At 32.9% G+C, this 17,616-nt stretch overlaps 2 protein-coding genes across 7 annotated transcripts; one reads left to right on the plus strand and one right to left on the minus strand.

The window, feature by feature from the left end:
• Positions 1 to 4,268: 4,268 nt before the first annotated feature.
• LOC108469612 (uncharacterized) lies at positions 4,269 to 17,335 on the minus strand. Of its 5 annotated transcripts, none has more exons than XM_017770543.2 (11): positions 17,193 to 17,335; positions 17,020 to 17,093; positions 7,107 to 7,315; positions 6,386 to 6,537; positions 6,031 to 6,126; positions 5,873 to 5,935; positions 5,613 to 5,681; positions 5,387 to 5,489; positions 5,226 to 5,297; positions 4,935 to 5,023; positions 4,269 to 4,845 (listed from the first exon to the last, which is right to left on the minus strand). In XM_017770543.2, exons 3-11 carry the CDS (start codon positions 7,279 to 7,281, stop codon positions 4,693 to 4,695), a joined length of 972 nt encoding a protein of 323 aa, XP_017626032.1. In that variant the 5' UTR covers positions 7,282 to 7,315; positions 17,020 to 17,093; positions 17,193 to 17,335; the 3' UTR covers positions 4,269 to 4,692. The 5 variants fall into 5 exon arrangements, with proteins under 5 accessions (XP_017626032.1, XP_017626034.1, XP_052887562.1 ...); XM_017770545.2 differs by having other exon boundaries at positions 17,020 to 17,089; positions 17,193 to 17,322; XM_053031602.1 differs by lacking the exons at positions 17,020 to 17,093; positions 17,193 to 17,335 and adding an exon at positions 9,561 to 9,718.
• On the plus strand, positions 8,762 to 13,445 carry LOC108469614 (phosphatidylinositol N-acetylglucosaminyltransferase subunit P). Of its 2 annotated transcripts, none has more exons than XM_053031603.1 (6): positions 8,762 to 9,135; positions 10,132 to 10,175; positions 10,934 to 11,219; positions 11,931 to 12,003; positions 12,773 to 12,891; positions 13,061 to 13,445. In XM_053031603.1, the coding sequence occupies exons 3-6, from the start codon at positions 11,033 to 11,035 to the stop codon at positions 13,084 to 13,086; spliced, it is 405 nt and encodes a 134-aa protein (XP_052887563.1). In that variant the 5' UTR covers positions 8,762 to 9,135; positions 10,132 to 10,175; positions 10,934 to 11,032; the 3' UTR covers positions 13,087 to 13,445. The 2 variants fall into 2 exon arrangements, with proteins under 2 accessions (XP_052887563.1, XP_017626036.1); XM_017770547.2 differs by having other exon boundaries at positions 8,780 to 9,135; positions 13,083 to 13,445.
• Positions 17,336 to 17,616: the final 281 nt, after the last annotated feature.

The following is a 17,616-nucleotide window of genomic DNA, read 5'->3' on the forward strand; positions in this document are numbered from 1 at the left end:
TGGATGCCAAGTGTTCAAACGTCTGTTCTAGAGCTTTAAGCAATGTTGGGACGCATTTGTGTACTACAAGCCATTGGTACAAATTGATGGTACCTTTATGTATGGTAGATATACCCATCGACTATTGGTAGCTGTGGCACAGGATGTCGATGGAAGAATCCTTCTAATTATGTTTGCAATAACACCAGGCGAGTTAGCTGATGACTGAGATTTCTTTCTTTCTAGGTTAAAGAGGCATGTATGCCTCTAACCTGATATTTGCATTATATCGAATCGGGGCACTGGAATACTAGCCGCAATTGAGCGACATGGAAGCCTATGGGATCGCACACCTTATCGGTATTGTCTAAGGCATGTTGCATGCAACTACTATAGGCAATATCGGTTTACGAATAAACGAAAGTAAGTGACCAACATGGGTATTTAATCTCTATTATTATACTTTCGGTTGTAATATTCAATTTATTATGAATGAAATATTGGTATATAATTTTTGCTATCAACTGATATTAGCAGGGCATGAGATCAATAAGGATTGTTTTTATGAGATGTTAGGGAATTTGCGTTTAGTTAATGATTAAGGTGCAAACTACCTCTGTAACATACCTTTCGAACAATTGACACAAGAATGCAACGACAGTCATATGACCACAAACTGGATGAAGGCATAAATTTTGTTCTAAAAGAAACGTGTTATTTCCCAATAACCTCGGTTGTGCGAGAGACATATTTTCGTTTGATGACACTATTTTCAAAGTAAACAGCAAGTTATAAAGGCCAAATGCAGGGAGGTCATGTATGGTTACAGAAGATATTGCAAGAAATTAACAAGGCGAAAACGCGGGCCAACACGATGTACATTGTGTGTCACGATCGCGACAACCTATGGTTTCGTATGACGGAGTTTGACAGACCGAGCCAATATATTACCAGCGGGCAATATCGTGACACCTGATAAATAGGACTTGCGACTGTGGGACATTTGACGCACTTTGTTATCCATGCGCTAATGCAATTGCCGTTTGTCAAAATCTTCGTTTGGATCCTATGAGATATGTCGATGAACTGTACAAAATAGAATACATGTACAATGTATGGAGACACGTATTCCCACCGGTCTCAGATGAACGTAAGTGGTCATTTGTATTGCTTGCTCCATTTAAGTTGTTACCAAATAGAGAATTGCGTCGAAAACCAAAAGGTCGACCTTGCTCGAGGAGAATACATAATAATATGGATATTCAAGAAAGAACGAACCAATAGAAGTTGTGTGGATGGTGTAGGAACCCAAGTCATACAATTCGATCATGTCCAAATCAAAATAATTGATAATTGCTGTTATGAAACAATGTTGCATTATTTCTATTCCGCCTTATTCAAAAGAACTTATATTTTATTAAAAATATAAAATTAATTTACGATTAAAATATTAAAAACTTCTTTTTATTAAATGAAACAATATAGAAACAACTTCTACAAATATATTAAAAAAATCAATGTATATGCCGGTCGAAATCAGTGTCACATGAGGGTAGACGATGATTACGCGTTATATTCCTCCTTCTTTGCTCTGGTGGGGGTTGTGGTTGCTTCGGCGGAGGTTGTGGTTGCTCTGGTTCTGGGTGTTGAGAGGATGACCAACCTTGGTAGAATAAATAATGTAGATGTGTTTGTATCACCCACGATGGAGGTGTTTGAATCCTATAAGGTGATGGGGAATGGTAATGAGATGAGCTCGCTGACGGTGCATCGTGCGATCCTTCAGGTGACGATGGCCTATATATCATCGGTTGAGTCAGAGTCATCGGGAAAAGAGATTCACCGAGCCATGCATTCCAACCTGGCATAAGATTGGAAACAAGGAAACAAATAAAGATTAGGATACATATAAGGGTTAGGATACGCACCTGGCATAATCTGAAGGGACTGTGATGTGGGTGTCGTCGGTTGAGGCATTGGGCCCGGTGATTGTGTGGGTACTGTTGATGGGCTCGTGCTCGTTCCCTTTCTATATTGATTTATCGACGCCTCTACTTTTCCGACAACAAATATGACTTGCCATGGATCCAAAACCATAGCATGTAATCCAGGGTGCACACTAACTTTGAGACGATGATCAATTCGCGATCAGGTATATGATCATACCGGTTTTCCCAAATTTCGATATATTTTGACCAGAATACTGACCAATTTGTATTTGTTTACCGTAAGTCGATTCTGTACTGGTCATTAAGCACATCAGGTTACTCAGGAATCGGTTATTAGAATCTAAATTGTCGCAACACTCTATCCATCTGGTGCATCTCGACATAGTATAGTTGACCAATGGGACCTTAAAATGCCAAATATTCGTATTTTAAAAGAATTATTTTGGAATTACAGCCAGTATTGCCAGATCATCGTGTGGTGTCCATTAAAACTATATAAACGGGATAAAAATATTAGTTATATTTTATGTATATATATTTTATTTAATACTTACTTGCGCTTCCGACCGTTGGTCTAATAGAAGCTGTGTATCTTCAAGAGTGGTAGGTATTCCAACATAACTCGCTGGATGGTTCCACCTAATTAAATAAATTTTCAGCATACAATTTTATTTTAAATCTATGGAATAATTGTAAAATCAAATAAAAAATTTACCTCGTTATGAATGAGAATGTATACGGGTGGTTCACTCGAGGACGTAAAAATGGAAAGCGAAATCGAGCCCATGATTGCAGTAATGATAGGCAACCTTTAATTTTGGCTTTATTTGGTGGCGTCGCCCTGCACATCTCCCGGTACAATGTTGCCAACACGGCAGACCCCTAACTAAGTTCACCAACTACTCTAAAATCAATGAGTTTCAACAGCTACCTCAGATGTACGAGGTTTCGTGACAAGTCTGGCATCAGATAACCTCAAATCATCTAAAGGATGTATGCCCGGGTATATCGTATTCTTTCTACCTCATTCGAATCATTCTCTGGCTCCGAAAATATGTCTCGTAATCAGCCCATCTCGATCCAACCTCCGTAAATATTATCCGAAAGTGCACCCAAAAGATCATAGCATATGACTCCCCAATCAGCAGATTGAACAGACCCGGTGAGTGTGGCCCCATCCACTGGCAATCCTAATTGTAATTGGACGTCCTCTAAAGTGATAGTACACACTCCGCATGAAAGATGAAATTTGTGTGTCTCCGGTCTCCACCTCTCTATTAATGCGTTGATGAGTTTCGGGTCCAACTTGTATCCTTGGCCTATAGTGTCTGTGTGCCAAAAACCCGCTTCCCTCAAGTAATTTTCTATCAATGGTGATGGCGGACCAGATATATTACGAATATAACATTGTAACACTCGATCTATAGATCGTTATAAAAAATATAAAATACAAATTAATTAAAATTATATAAATGAAAAAATATTAAATAATATTCAAAAATTAAAATTAATTAAAATTACATAAATGAAAAAATATTAAATAATATTCAAAATTTAAAATAAACCGTTATCATTTTCATTTGTTCGACGGAGATATGTTTATGATCGAGATGAATTAATTTCCCGACCATTGCTAACACGATCAAATATTTTTGAAATTATAAAAAATAATACTAATTTAGAAAAAAATTAAAGTAAATAACTAATTATAATGAGCTTTGAGAAATTTAATGAGAAATTTGAGAGCTTTAGGGAGAAATTGTAGAGATTTTTTGCCAAATTGTGACGAAATTATGTGTGAAATAATAAGAGGGGGATTTTTATTTTTTATTTTTACCGTTGGACCCCCAACGATAAAAAAAAATAGTCGTTGGGTTTGAAAACATGCTAACAAAGCGCGCACTTGGGGAGCGTTTTTCGCCACGTTAGCAAAATGCACTTACATAGAAGCGTTTTGCTGACGTGACAAAAAAGGCTCCCCAGGGATGCGCTTTACTAGCATTTTCCGTCTTAAGCGCGGCCACGTAGGCGCGTTTTGCAAAAAATTGTCATTTTCGATAAATAATTGTATAACCGACCTATTCCTATAAATATACTTAAAAATTAGCTTTTTTAAGTAAATTAGTCTATTCTTCCACTGGTAGCAATGATTTTGGAAATTGGGGGTTGCATTTGGCTTGGAAAGGAAACAGATATACAAGGACACGTGTTTGGTTGTTAGCGGCAGAAGCCACTATCAATAGTAACAAATAAAAGCATCACAAAACATTAAATTCCTTCCTTTCATGACTAAAACTGTTTCACATATAGCCAAAGAAGATTGTCAATTTAAAACACTGGTTCCTTTAACTTGTTCAACTTGTCTTGGCAGCCCCACAAATAGAACAAATGCATTGAATTATTATACCTTTGTCTTTACATCACAATTAAACCAAAGTAATTTTCATGGCATGGTATAATGCTTGATCCTTACCATTCTACCATTGTTTTCAATAGCAAGACAAAAAAAAAGAAAAAAAAAAAAGCAGGACTAGCTAGCAGATACCAACTTGGAGAAACCTTCCTTTCTTTTGAAAAAAGAAAAGAAAAGAAAACTGGTATTATTTTGTAAATACATTCAGGGTGCCCTAATTTCCTTCAGCACACTGTTAGTATACATTATAAATGATGTATTAATGCATATTATTTCTACTTTTCTCTAGACTCTTGTGCGATATACAAAATTCCTCCATGCCTTGATTTTTTTTACACATCAGTAGCTTCTTCATAGTTTGGTTGAGTTCTTTCCTTCTGATTTAAGCTGTTGAATCCTCTGGCGTAGCCTTCTCCGGTGGTCATGTATCTTCCAAAGACCATGTCCCAGAATAACGGCGGAGTATATACCATGTGTTATAATAGGTGCAAGAATGTTGTTTGTCTGTAAACAAGCCCAATTAGTTTAGCTGTTCTAAGATAAATGGTTTAGTTGATTCCTCAGCTCCCTAAATAGTGCAACAAAATTGTTACCTCGATCCATTCAAATCCAAGGTAAAGGGCCAATATTCCTTCCAAAAGCGGAGAGTAGATCTTTTTCATTTGTCTCCTCTCATACCAGGCTGCAACATGTTTGCCAAAAAGAAAAAAAAAAAATCAAGGATGAATGCTTACATAAGATACTGTCGGATCACAACATTTAGTTCCCAGTGATGCAATTATATTAGGTTTGCCTCAAGGCCATGGATAAAGATTAGCCTCCTGAAATTTTACAATGGAAAAATACCATTTGAATGAATGATGTTTTATGGGTAGAATGAGCACCTGCGAATAGCTTTTTCAGATCTTCACGAGCAGAACCGGATCGTTGAACTGGTGCAACTACGTAAGTAGGATCTGAAGAGGAGAAAAAATAAAGGAATAAGTAAAAAACTGAACTCGAGGATAACTAAAAATTTCTCAAAAAGAGCAGTGACAGAATCCACCTTTCGGAGAGGCAGCCACATAATATAGAGAACCGGTAAGAGCAGCAGTTATTACTGCTGCAAATGCCTGAGCAAATGGAACAAAGGGAGGTAGCACACCAGTCTGTAATTGCGGAGGAACAAACAAAATCACAAAATTTTCAGTATTGAGCAAATAAAAAAAAAAAAAAGAAGATAAATTATTACCACAGATTAGAATATACAATTCGTAGAACAGAATGTATACCAAAGCTGCCATTCCTCGAGCATCCGAAACCAATTCAGTGCCTCTAAGGAATATATCAGCCAATGCTCCCTAAACATTTTTCAAACAGAAGCAAATTTTTTATAAGTTGATTTTCATTATAGGTTAGAACAGTTGAGACAAGAAGTTCATAATCCAGATATAAAAAATGTGACACTTTCGACATAAAAACCAACAAGTATATGCATAGCAAGCTTCATGAGAAAATTATAGCAGAATAGAGAGCTTTTAAGATGACAGACCTGAACAGCTGCCCTATAGAAAAGCTCCTCTCCAACTGAGCTTGCAGCGACCATAAGTATGAACTACAAAGTTTGTGCAAAGTGAAACCAGTTAGTTGCTAAAAATGAAGCATGTAAGAGGGGATATCTATGCAACAAATACATTTAAGATGGTTTACCTGCCAAGGTGACATTCCATAAAAGAAGCTCCTTAATTCCTCATCCTCGACATCTCTTATTGCACGAGCATGAGGAGAAAGTTTCACTACTTCATCCTGTGACCATGCAAGTTCATCAAAATATAAACTTCTGAACAAGAACCTAAGCTGAAAATCGATGTGAATTTTTTTATTTATAACACCTTGAAACCCCACCTAATCAATTTTTACTTTCTTTGAAAGCATAGACCCATATCTATAATCTTTACCAGGATTCCCATGACTAAAGGAAGAACATGGTTAATCTTAGTCAAGGTCCAATAAGTAATTAGGTAGAAAACCAAAGATAAAACTGACAAGGAAATAATGAAATTACATCTAATATGAAAAGAAGGGCCATGATTGGAGGAGCTGCATAACCGAGTCCTTCAAGAATGGCATCCAATGAAGGGTGAAAACCTCCCATGCAGTCAATTCCAGTAATTGAACATATGAACCTCCCAGCTAAAACCATTCCTCCATATATCCCTAAACACACATACAAAACAAAAAAATTAGAACTATTTATTGCTACTAATTATTCTATTTTACCTAAACAAGACCACCAAAATAGGATACAAGATTGAATAGTTGATAATGCTTTAAATAATCACAAATTTGAAAAATAAAATAAAAAACAGCAGACTTTTTACATCAGTCTTTCTTCTCAGAGAAGGAAAAGTAAAAAATATATACAATATGAAAGAAAAAAAAATATTTAATCTTGAAATTAAACCTCAAAACCATTTTATGGGCAAAGAAAAAGAAAATCCACCTTTACTTGACTACCTTGGACCATTAGCTTTAACAGGAATTCCCCTTTTTTTCCTGTTTCTAGCGGTTTGGGAAACAAAACCTTTAAAAAAGCCCTTTACTTCAAATTAATACTTTCTGAAATTCCTAAGGAAATATAAAGACAAAAAGTTTAGCCTTTAATTAATCAATGTTTGCAATACTTTTTTTCTTTCCATAAATCTGTCATTTATAGACGAAAGTAGGCTCTCTTTTTTTATAGCAAAACCCAAATAATTAATAAGAAGAAGAAGAAAAAAGATTACCAATTCCATAGCTGAGTCTAACAACAGCACCAATTTTATCCCAAACAGGAAAGTCTTCACTGAAGGTTTGATCCAGTGTGGTAACTCCCATGGCACTTCCAGTAAAGCTCTCTCTTTCTTTAATCGCAGCTTCACCAGTGCTTTCCACGGACGCCTTTGCGCACCGTACAGACATTCTCCTCTTCCTCGCCCCAAACTCGCACAGCAACCTGAAATTGGAGTTAGAAGAGGGAGAAGAAACGCAACAGGAACCCAAGTACGGCATCGTCTTGGAAGATAAGGACAGTATGGGGATCCCCATAGCTTGTTTCGTGATTCTCTCTTCCTCTGTGGAGATCGTCGAAAAGTATTGACCGCAAGTTTCCTGTTTTGTATATATTGATTTGAAGTGGAGGAGTGACTGATATTTTGGTGTAATGTAAATTGATTGGGGTTGTTTCATTCGTGGGTTTTTTGCTAGGAAAATCTAACATCACCAATGTTTTAATGACATGTAGCGATAATGCTCGCCACAGTATGGGATTGGGCTCCCACTTTTTTATTTTTGGTGTTCTCCGTTAACGCTTTGAATAAATCAATTTCAACTCTCCCTAGGCAGTATTGAGTATACAATAAAAGCTTTATTATAAAGAATTATAATTTTTAGAGATTATTTTTTTGTATAAATTATAATTATACAATTATATAAAATATTAATTATTATATAAAATTAGTAGTTTGATAAAATTATAAATAAATAAATAAAATTAAAATTAAATTATTGTATGTAATATATTAATTTAAAAGATAATTAATAATACGATTATTAATAAAATTAACAAAAAATAATTATTTTATACAATCTAATATATATACTATAATAATATGAAGTTAAAAAACAATAATTTCTACGAGGCATAATTTCCAAACTATTATTTGTCACAATAATAATCAACCATGTGTAATTGTTAGCTATATTTAAAAATAATAATTCAAAGAAAATTTCTTATAAAAATATAGCCGCAAATTTGGAATTCATGATAGATTCCTTAAAAAATATATTTCCATTAATTTAATACATGTTGCTTACTTTAAATAATACAATGTTATTATAATTAATTAATTAATTAATTAATTTTAAAACATTCTTATTTATTGTTCATCATATCAATGCAGTTAATTTTATTTTCAATATATTATTATTCGTTGTAACTTTTTTGAATAAAATAAATTATTTTTACATGAATACAATATTATACATATATAAATATACTTTATTTTACATCAATATTTTTATATGATAAAACTTAATTTAAATAATGCAAGCTCTAAATGTGCATATATTGATATGTGGATGAATATATTAAACATACACTAAAAATGCAAAATTAAAATTAATTATAATTCTATCTATAATATATTATAGGAAATACAAACTATAAGAAAATTGACACATATATATTAGTAAAATTTTAAACTCAAAATATATTTATAAAAATTGTCATGGAAGAAAACTGAGGGCAACAGTCATCACACCTTTTATGATTAGAAGTCTGTTAATTTCTGTTAATTTTCATTTTTGTTTAATAATTGTAAAACGCTGCGTTTAACTTAGTGGTTAATGAAACGACGCGTTTAGGGGGAAGGTTCTGGTACGACCTAAAACGACCTCGTGTAAGGGATATTCCCAGGTAATAAGAAGGGTACGTTTTTGATGAGCTGTATCAACAGTTGTCAGCTATTGAGAAGCCGTTATCACCCTAAAAACGTCGAGCATGGGCTGGGAAGGCAGTTATCGAATGAATACAGTCATCTTATACTCTTCTTTTCTCTAATCTTTCTCCTCTAATCTTCTTCTTCTTCTTCTCTCTACTACTCTGTTTTTCTACTGCCTAAGGGGTTGCTCCGTGACATATTTTCTGCTCTATTTAGTTATTTATTGCTTCAATTGTTTCCAGATAGAATGAATCAAATTTGACGTTAAGCGAAATCCAATAGTGGGTCTGATTCAATACTCTGATAAATACTTCGATAATGCTTACAAGTACAGGTAATCTAAATTTTCATTCATTTCAGTCTCTCTAGTTTTCTCCCCTTACTTTATCCCTTTTTTTAAAAATTTAGATTTAATATTTTCTATAATTTAATTTCTTTTTATATTTTGATAAATTTTTTGGGTGGAGACTGTATGCGTTGTTCTTCCTCCTGAAATGGCCAAAATATGTTCCTTTAGGGTTTTAATTGTATATTGTTTCAATTTTCAAAATTGATTCCAGTATTAGTGTAATTCTCATAAGGTTTTATACTACAATAGTTTGAATAGAAACTGAATTCTGGAAATTATGGTGCTGAGGTCAGTTGTCTTCATCATATATTGGCATCCTTGAATTAGAATTGAGGCAAGTTTTCAGGCATATTTATTTTGATCATTTGTATAAAATCCTATGTTGACAGTGGAAAGTTTTTTGGCTTCACCTGTTGTGACAGGTGGATGTGAAAGCCGCTAATATTAGGTGCTCGCCAAGTGTTTGATGAATTGTCGCTGAAAGAAAAGACAGGAACAGAAAGAATTTCCAGAGAGAGGGAAAAGAGTTATTGACAGAATAAGAGAGAATTTTAGAGAACAATTCCATACTGGATTTTCTATTCACCCCTTACAGTTTATATCCCTAGATTCTTCTTTACACACTTGACCGCAACAACGACATCTATCTAACAAAAAAGTAAAATGAAAATTGCAAAAATAAAACTAAATAGTAAATAAGAGCTGGGCTTTATTATTGACCCGTGTACTAACTCTCTAAGGACCTAACCACAATCAAATTAAGTGACCCAATAAAGCAATACGACTAACTCAACAGATTTGGAAATTGCTCCTGCATCTTGAATTTTTCTTCTTTGGTTTCGAAAGAGGATTTTAAAACATTTTTGCTGATTTTCATGTTCATTATATTCATGTTTGAATCTGGTAGTTATGTTTATGGATGTCATATTGATGAGTAAAGAAATATTGATTATTGTCAAATGTTCATTTTGTTTTTCTCAGCGTGGATTTGAAAGGTTGCCCAAGAAACAGTCATTTGGATTAAGGTTAGTTTCATTTCCTTTTTCTTTCTTTTTTTGCTCTATCGTGTCTGAATATCTAATTTCAGCACTTTTGTATTCAACTCTCTCCTGATACTTAAAAGGATCTGTTTATTAATATATGAACATGTTTTTAAAAGGATTTTATTATTATTAATATATGGGCAATCTGGAAAAGGGTTTTATTTCTCTTGTCTTAATCATGATAATTAGAGAATATAAGAGAAACTTGTTTTATGAACTTGATTTTAAAATGAAGTATTATTGCAGGTTAGAGTATCTTTTTCGAGGATCTGCTTGATAAAGAATAGCTCTTATAACGATTCACTTCTTTGCTAGCTGCAATTAAAAGGAAAAATAAAAATTAAAAGATTACAAATAAATTTTCTTTTAGAAAGGTTTATATTTGAAAATATCTATATTTATAGAATTTGAGCTTTTTGCTGTGTAAGGGAATATATAGGGTTCAAAGTAGCACTGCATGTTATGGATGATGAGATTAAATTTCATCAAATTTCTAGGTTTAAAAGAGTTGGTGTTGACATTTTTTCTGTTATGAATTCCAATGTAGCAAAAAAGGGAGATTCTTTTTCCCTCTGCAAAATGCATACTATGCATTGCTATTTGGGCCCTCCACCACATTTACCATAAAAAAACAATTACTCCAAAATGATGCTCTCTCATCTGTAATATACATATATGTGTGTGTGTGTTTCCTTTTTCATGGTTTGTCAGTTTTCTGAGTGTCTTTTCCTTTGCTCTAGTCTTCTCTGATCTCCAGCAGGTCAGCTCCACCACATTTACCATAAAAAATTACAGTGATTTGGATTCTACAATATTCAGAAGAAAGGGGAAAAAAACCAATGGAAGAGCCCCATTCAGTGAATAGTCCGAGGACAATCCTCAGTTTTTCAAAAAGAGGGAGAACAACAACAGCCTCCGTCTCATTTGTTGATCCAAATGACGAAAAATCTAATTCTGGGGAACATGGTCCAAAGCCTTCCGAGGTTTATGGCTTTGTTGGTTCCATTACAACAGTTGTTGCTACAGGTCCTAATCTCGTGATTTCCCTCTTTTTCTATCATTACATTGTTTTTTTATCGATGTTATTATTTAATTGTGTCAGATTTTATGTTTATTTCAGGTTTTGTTTAGTTGTGGCTTTTGTTAATTGGTCTTTGTTTCTGGAAACATATCAAGCACTAGATAGCTTTTTTAACTTGATTTTTGCTGAACAATCAACCAAACTGGAAGTATAGTGTTAAATTTCAACGAAACTGAAGCTTGGTGGCTAAGTTTCACATTCACCCATAGCATGTTGACCAATTTCACTTTCACCTCAGTAGTAAAATACGATTAATAAAACAATGAAATCAAGCTATTTTTGGTAGCATGTGGAAATCTAAGTTGGGGTCTGAGAAGGAATATCTTGCACGCTCATTAGAAGAATTCACCATTGTTGTCTTTGTTGGAAGCATTAATATTTAAGTAGGAACTAATGGGCCTAGCTTAATACTGTTATGGTTCTCTAGTGTTGCTCTTCCAGTTAATACTTGAGTATGCTTGTACATTCTTATAAGCTGTGATATCTTAGAAATTGTTAAAATTTTGTTCGTATGGATACACTTATTTGTCCATTGCTCTTTGTAAACCTTAGTGCATAATCCCATTTAAAACTAGATGCATTTGAAGCTATGTAATGAGGGATTTGTTTAAAGGCCTAAACTATCTCACATATTTATCTAACATGTTTTTGCACAGCTATTTACTTAGCATGGGCATATATTCCCGAACCTTGGTTACATTCAATCGGGATCTTCTATTATCCTAGCAGGTCAGCAACATTTCCTTTGCTTACTCAATTTTGGTTTCACATACATCTCTATCCTAGTAAAAATGGATGATATAATGTGGGACTAAGTGGTTTGCTTGAGTGGTAGCTTTTATACATGTTTGGTCGTTTAATATTTGAGGATGATCAGAGATCTAATATTACATCAAGAATGTGTTGAAACTTAGATCTTGGGATTTTATGGCAAATAAAACAAAATGGTAGATTGTAGGAAAGCAAATATAAGATCTTTGCTCAATTGACATGAGGGTAAAAGGAGAGAAGAAAGAAAGAAAAAATAAGGCAGCGGTGGAATGCAGGCAGTCACACACTTATTTCTCATTAAAAGAAGCTGAATTGAACTCTGATATATTCTCTTTGCTACTCTCTATTCAACTGAAAGTTACCATAGGTGTGTATTGGTTGTGAAGAAGTCTGCACCAATCTTGCAATTCCTTTAACCTCATTTTCAATAAGACAAGTCCGTATGGAACCCTGGACCTCTTGAACTTATGTCTTGCTAACTTCCAGCGAAAGCTTTAACCATGACAGGAAGTCCTTGAAATGACGGGATTGAAATATCAAATATGGTAATGGCCAAGTGAACTTTCATGTAAGTTAAACAGAATGTATTGCTAATTTGGGAAGATTCTGCCTTTGTTGAACCATTCACTAACCTTCAAATTAGCTATGTGAAATTTTGTTGCCTAGACCATTGGTGTAACTTAACAATTTTGTTGTGAGGATAATATAGCTAATGTTTGATTTTCAGATATTGGGCTTTGGCAGTTCCAACTTATGCTATGGTAATAATAGTATTAGCTGTTATATTTTATATCGGCCTCAACTTCATGTCAACCCCACCACCAACTTCATTAACCACAATGTTTGGTGAGTTTTAACTTGCTTTTCTATTGATGTGTTAATGGTTTGCATTAGGACCAGACGTATCTATGAGGATACCATATCATTAGTCAAAATGGTTTGTCGAATAAATTTGTTCCAACATTTTCTAAATTCAGTTTTCTTTGCATTGCAAGTGCTTGACTGGACTTTATAGTCTATTTTACACGTCTTTGTAGATGAATTTAGTAGGGAACCTTCAAGCTTTTTGTCTCATATGGAGGGAGATGAACAGCCAATTGAACCCATATCTGATCTTGGGATCGACAAGATTAACGTTCTCATGTTCGAAGATGCTAAATGATACATCCACTCTAGCTGTCCATCTATCCCGTCTCACCATTATTGGATTTAGGGAAGGAAACCGAATTAGTTGGCAAGTTTTGAAGAGATTGGAATGCATAAATTTTGATTGTTCAAGGAAAAAAAATAGGTTGTTTCTTTTTGTTAATGTGATTATGAACATATTGACTAGGCATAGAAATAATTTGTTTATCACTTCAAACAATTAGCAATAAAATTTTTGGCAAGAAATTTTTTAAGGCATTGGTATAGGATCCTTTACGTGTAAGACCAATTGCAATTATGGCAGTATACTGCAATTGTCATTAGGGTTTAGGAGATGTATTTGTGAGATGAATCAAGTCTGTGTTGGGTCATGTGCTCCGTACAATCCTTTCTTTTGTAACAAAAAAAAAAAAAAAAAAAGATCATCATATTGTACAATTTTAAATTGTTACAAGTTTTTATTTCCCACTATATTTGACATTCACATTTAGCTTTGATACCAGTCAATCGAGTAGGGGTGGTTGGTAATTTCAAGTTTTGATTTTGGATGTAAATTCCTTTGGGTTTTTAGTGTCATTGTGGCTTCAAGTTATATGAGTTTGACATTCGGATAATTTGAAGAGTTGAGGATAAAATATTTGCTATTGGGGAATGTAGTATAAGATTTGGTGTTTTTGTGATCGGGGGAATAACATATGTTTTTAAATTATTATGATACAACTTCTAGCTGAGTGAGGTAGTAAAAGTGATATATTCTCTTGTGGTTAGTGTGTTTGTTTAGTTTTTATATGGTAGTTAATGTAAGGTTTTTATATAACCTTCGTGCATGCAGAACGAACATTTTAATTTTGATTTCTGCATTCCTTTTGAGACTGACTTCTACAGCATTTTCTACAAATTTCACGCACATCTTTCAAAGTTTTAATTTATTATAAATTGGGTTTTCATTTCAAAACGTGTTTTCATTTCAAGCAAACTAGTCTCACTCAAAAAATTTAGAGCAATTTAATCTTTCAATTTTGAAAACGATTAATTAAGGATAATTAATCATGGTGTTAATGGCTTTTTCAATTGTATGTAATTTTGATTAGTATAATAACAAATTTAACCTTCGATGTTGACATATTTTGTTAATTTGGTCTTGATGCTAAAAAATTCAACAATTTTAACTTCAATTTACACTTTACAAAAATATTGTGGGCTAAATTTTTAAATCATGACCAAATTGAGAGAATGTGTAAATTATAATAGCTAAATATATTATTATACCAATAAAATTTATTTAAAATTAATGAAAATATTAATCTTGTGATTAATTATTCTTAGTTGCTCACTTTCGAAATTGACAGGTTAAATTGCTTCAAATTTTTAAAGAAGGACCAATTTGCTCAATATCAAAATAAAAGGGAATGAAGAGGTCTTTTACTAATTAAAAACATTCTAGTGACTTTTATAGATATATATATTAATATTTTAGATTTCAATAAATTTAATACTGTGAAATTTATTTTTAAATGTAGGTAATAATTTTTTTAAGAATTTGTATTATTAGATATTGTAATAATACATTAGCAAATAAAAATATTTGATGATGAAATGTATCTATAAATAATATTTATTTAGAAATTTAGAGACGAGTATGTCATTAAATATTTATTTAAATAAGACAATTTTTGCCTCTAAAGGGATGAATTATTTTGCTAATTATTTTAGTATGTTTTCTTTTATGAATTTAGGGACGACATTTTTCTTTAAAGCTTTGGGAATGAAATTTGTCCTCAATTATGAGGACGAATTTCTGCAATAAATAAAAATTAATAGTTGGGCTTGGAAAAAGCTGTTGAATTTAAGGGAGCTTATGTTGCAGGTTAGCGAGATAGAAGGTTCTTATAAAGCTAGTAAAGTTTGGGAGACTACGAGGAACAAGTAAGACAAGGTGCCTTGGCATAAGGTCATATAGGGAGGACTTTCAATTCGTAGGCATTCTTTTATTTCTTGGTTGGCAATTCAAAACAGGCTACCAACTAAAGATAGGTTAATTTCTTGGGGTTGCCACCTTGATTCTATTTGTGTTTTTTGTGGTGTTGCTGGAGCAAAGTTTGCAGGCCTGTTCTTTTCATGAGGAGCATGATTCTTGGCAGGATATGTTCGATTGGGTTCTTAGGAATGGCAGAGGAAGATCTCTTTCTTCAACTCCTCTTAGGCTGGCTTGGTGTGCTTTTCGTTATATGATATGGAGAGAACAGAATAGAAAGCTTCAACAAAGTTCGCCTACATTCTTTTCAAAGAAACTAAAGGAGTTGAAAGGAATAGATTATCTAGATGTAAGTCAATTTTGAATGTTTCTGATTGTTTGACAAGAGAATGGGGACGTAACGCAATTACCGTGCATTAAGTTTGTAGTGCTTTTTCCTTATAGCAAACATTTGCTTTTTTTATTTTTTGGATGAATAAAAATTCTTACTTATCCAAAAAAATACATATATCGCAATATCTTATATTATATGTGACAACGAAAAGCCAAAAAAGAAGAGAGTTCTTTGAGAGAGAGAGTGAAGCATGCAAGTGTGCCAGGTAATGGAGAGATTTTTTTATCATATAGATAAGGTTAAAATGTGCTGTTGGTTTTTATACTTGTATAGAATTTGAGACTCGGTCCTTATACGTAGAAGTTAAAATTCAAATCCTCCTACTTTTTCAATTTAAAAATCCTAGTCTAATTATTGTTGTCGTTGGTAGTTTTATCAAAGTTTATCAATTTAACATTTTCTTTGTCAATCATATATCATGTCATAGGAGGACAACCTAATCTAAATTCCAAGTTGACAAATTTTGACAAAAAATACTTACAGTTTTAATTACTAGACTGAGATTGTTAAATAAAAAAGACTTAATTTTTAACTTTTAAGTATAAAGACTAAATCTCAAGTTTTGTCAAACTATAGGTACTAACAACATATTTTAACCTATAGATACTTATTATAAAGATAGGGACACATGGTAATGATATAATTAAGAAAAAAGTATAGTTTGATAAGAAAAAAAAATAAGGCTAAATAATTACTATAATAATTTAAATATATCTTTTGATTTTTTTTGCCCATCCCTTCACTAAGCCATAAGCATGAACTCAATCCTGTTAAAAATGACTAAAGCCTCCAAGAAGATGATAAATCAAACTTAAAACAATACATTCACCTTCATCAAACTTTGGCTAAAAGCATCAGCAAACTTTGGCTAAAAACTATAATGGAACCTTTATACTCCATATGCAATCAAATTGAAAATTCAAAAACAATACACTCACCTTCATCAAGCTCAAAGCTCATCCTAAGCTACGATCAGTTTAACCACTTCAGAATAAACATAAACATGATCGAATTTGCACCAAAAAAGAAAAAAAAAAAAACATGATCGAATTCAAATGAATTTAAATCTTGAATGCCAAATTTAGCTCAAACTCAGCTGGCTTTGATTACACTCCTATTATTCATAAACGTTAATGCCTTTTGGCTACTGGCTAACATTTTTTGTTTAAAAAACAGAGACACTTTAGCTTTAGCTAAAACTCATCTCGCAAGCAAAGCAATATGCTAATTCAATGAGGCTTTTATTCCATTATCCCCATCACTATATACATCCCAAAAAATGCATGTTAACAAACCACGAAACAAGTAAATCACTAAAAGAAACTATCCATTGTTTTGGGAAAACGTTTCTAGATATGGCAACCTAAAGCTCACACTCACAGCAAACTTCTAAATCGAAGCAACCGATGAGAAGTGAGCCATGGATGTTCTCATAAAATATCAAATCAGATAAACTCACCTTCAGTGGTACGAGGGAAGATAAAAGCGGAAGCTTCGATTGAATCACAACCTTTAAATTTTGGAAATTTCTAGCTTCAAATAACAAATATCAAATTAAACAAAAAGAAGGATTAGAGAGACGAACCCTAGACGAAACTTTGAAATTGTCAATTGGATTAAACAAATTTCTACCTTTAGAAGAACCCTTAGAAACACCAAACAAAGAGAAAATATAGAGGGAAAGCAAATTTTTCTTTTTTGTTTTTCTTTAGCTAAATTTGAGGATAATGGAAACGGGGGATTAATATGATCATGGATGTGGGCTTTTTCATATCACTAAAATTTTAAAATAGAATTGGGTATGTCCTTTTATTTGAAAACGGGCTTTAAATGACCCATTAATAGATTTTTTAGATTAGTCATCCCCAAACTATTTCTTTTTTATTTAAATCGTCCCCAAACTATTTAATTAAACAATTCAAAAGAAAATTTGGGGATATAAATGGAGAATGTTCTTGATATTGTTAAATTAAAGGCAAGGGAGACAATTATTTTATTATCCTCTTATTTTGTCCTTAAAAATTGCTTATTCCGAAAAAGTTTACCAATTTTTAAT

This window comes from Gossypium arboreum, chromosome 8 (assembly GCF_025698485.1).
Source record: "Gossypium arboreum isolate Shixiya-1 chromosome 8, ASM2569848v2, whole genome shotgun sequence".
Lineage (NCBI taxonomy): Eukaryota > Viridiplantae > Streptophyta > Magnoliopsida > Malvales > Malvaceae > Gossypium > Gossypium arboreum.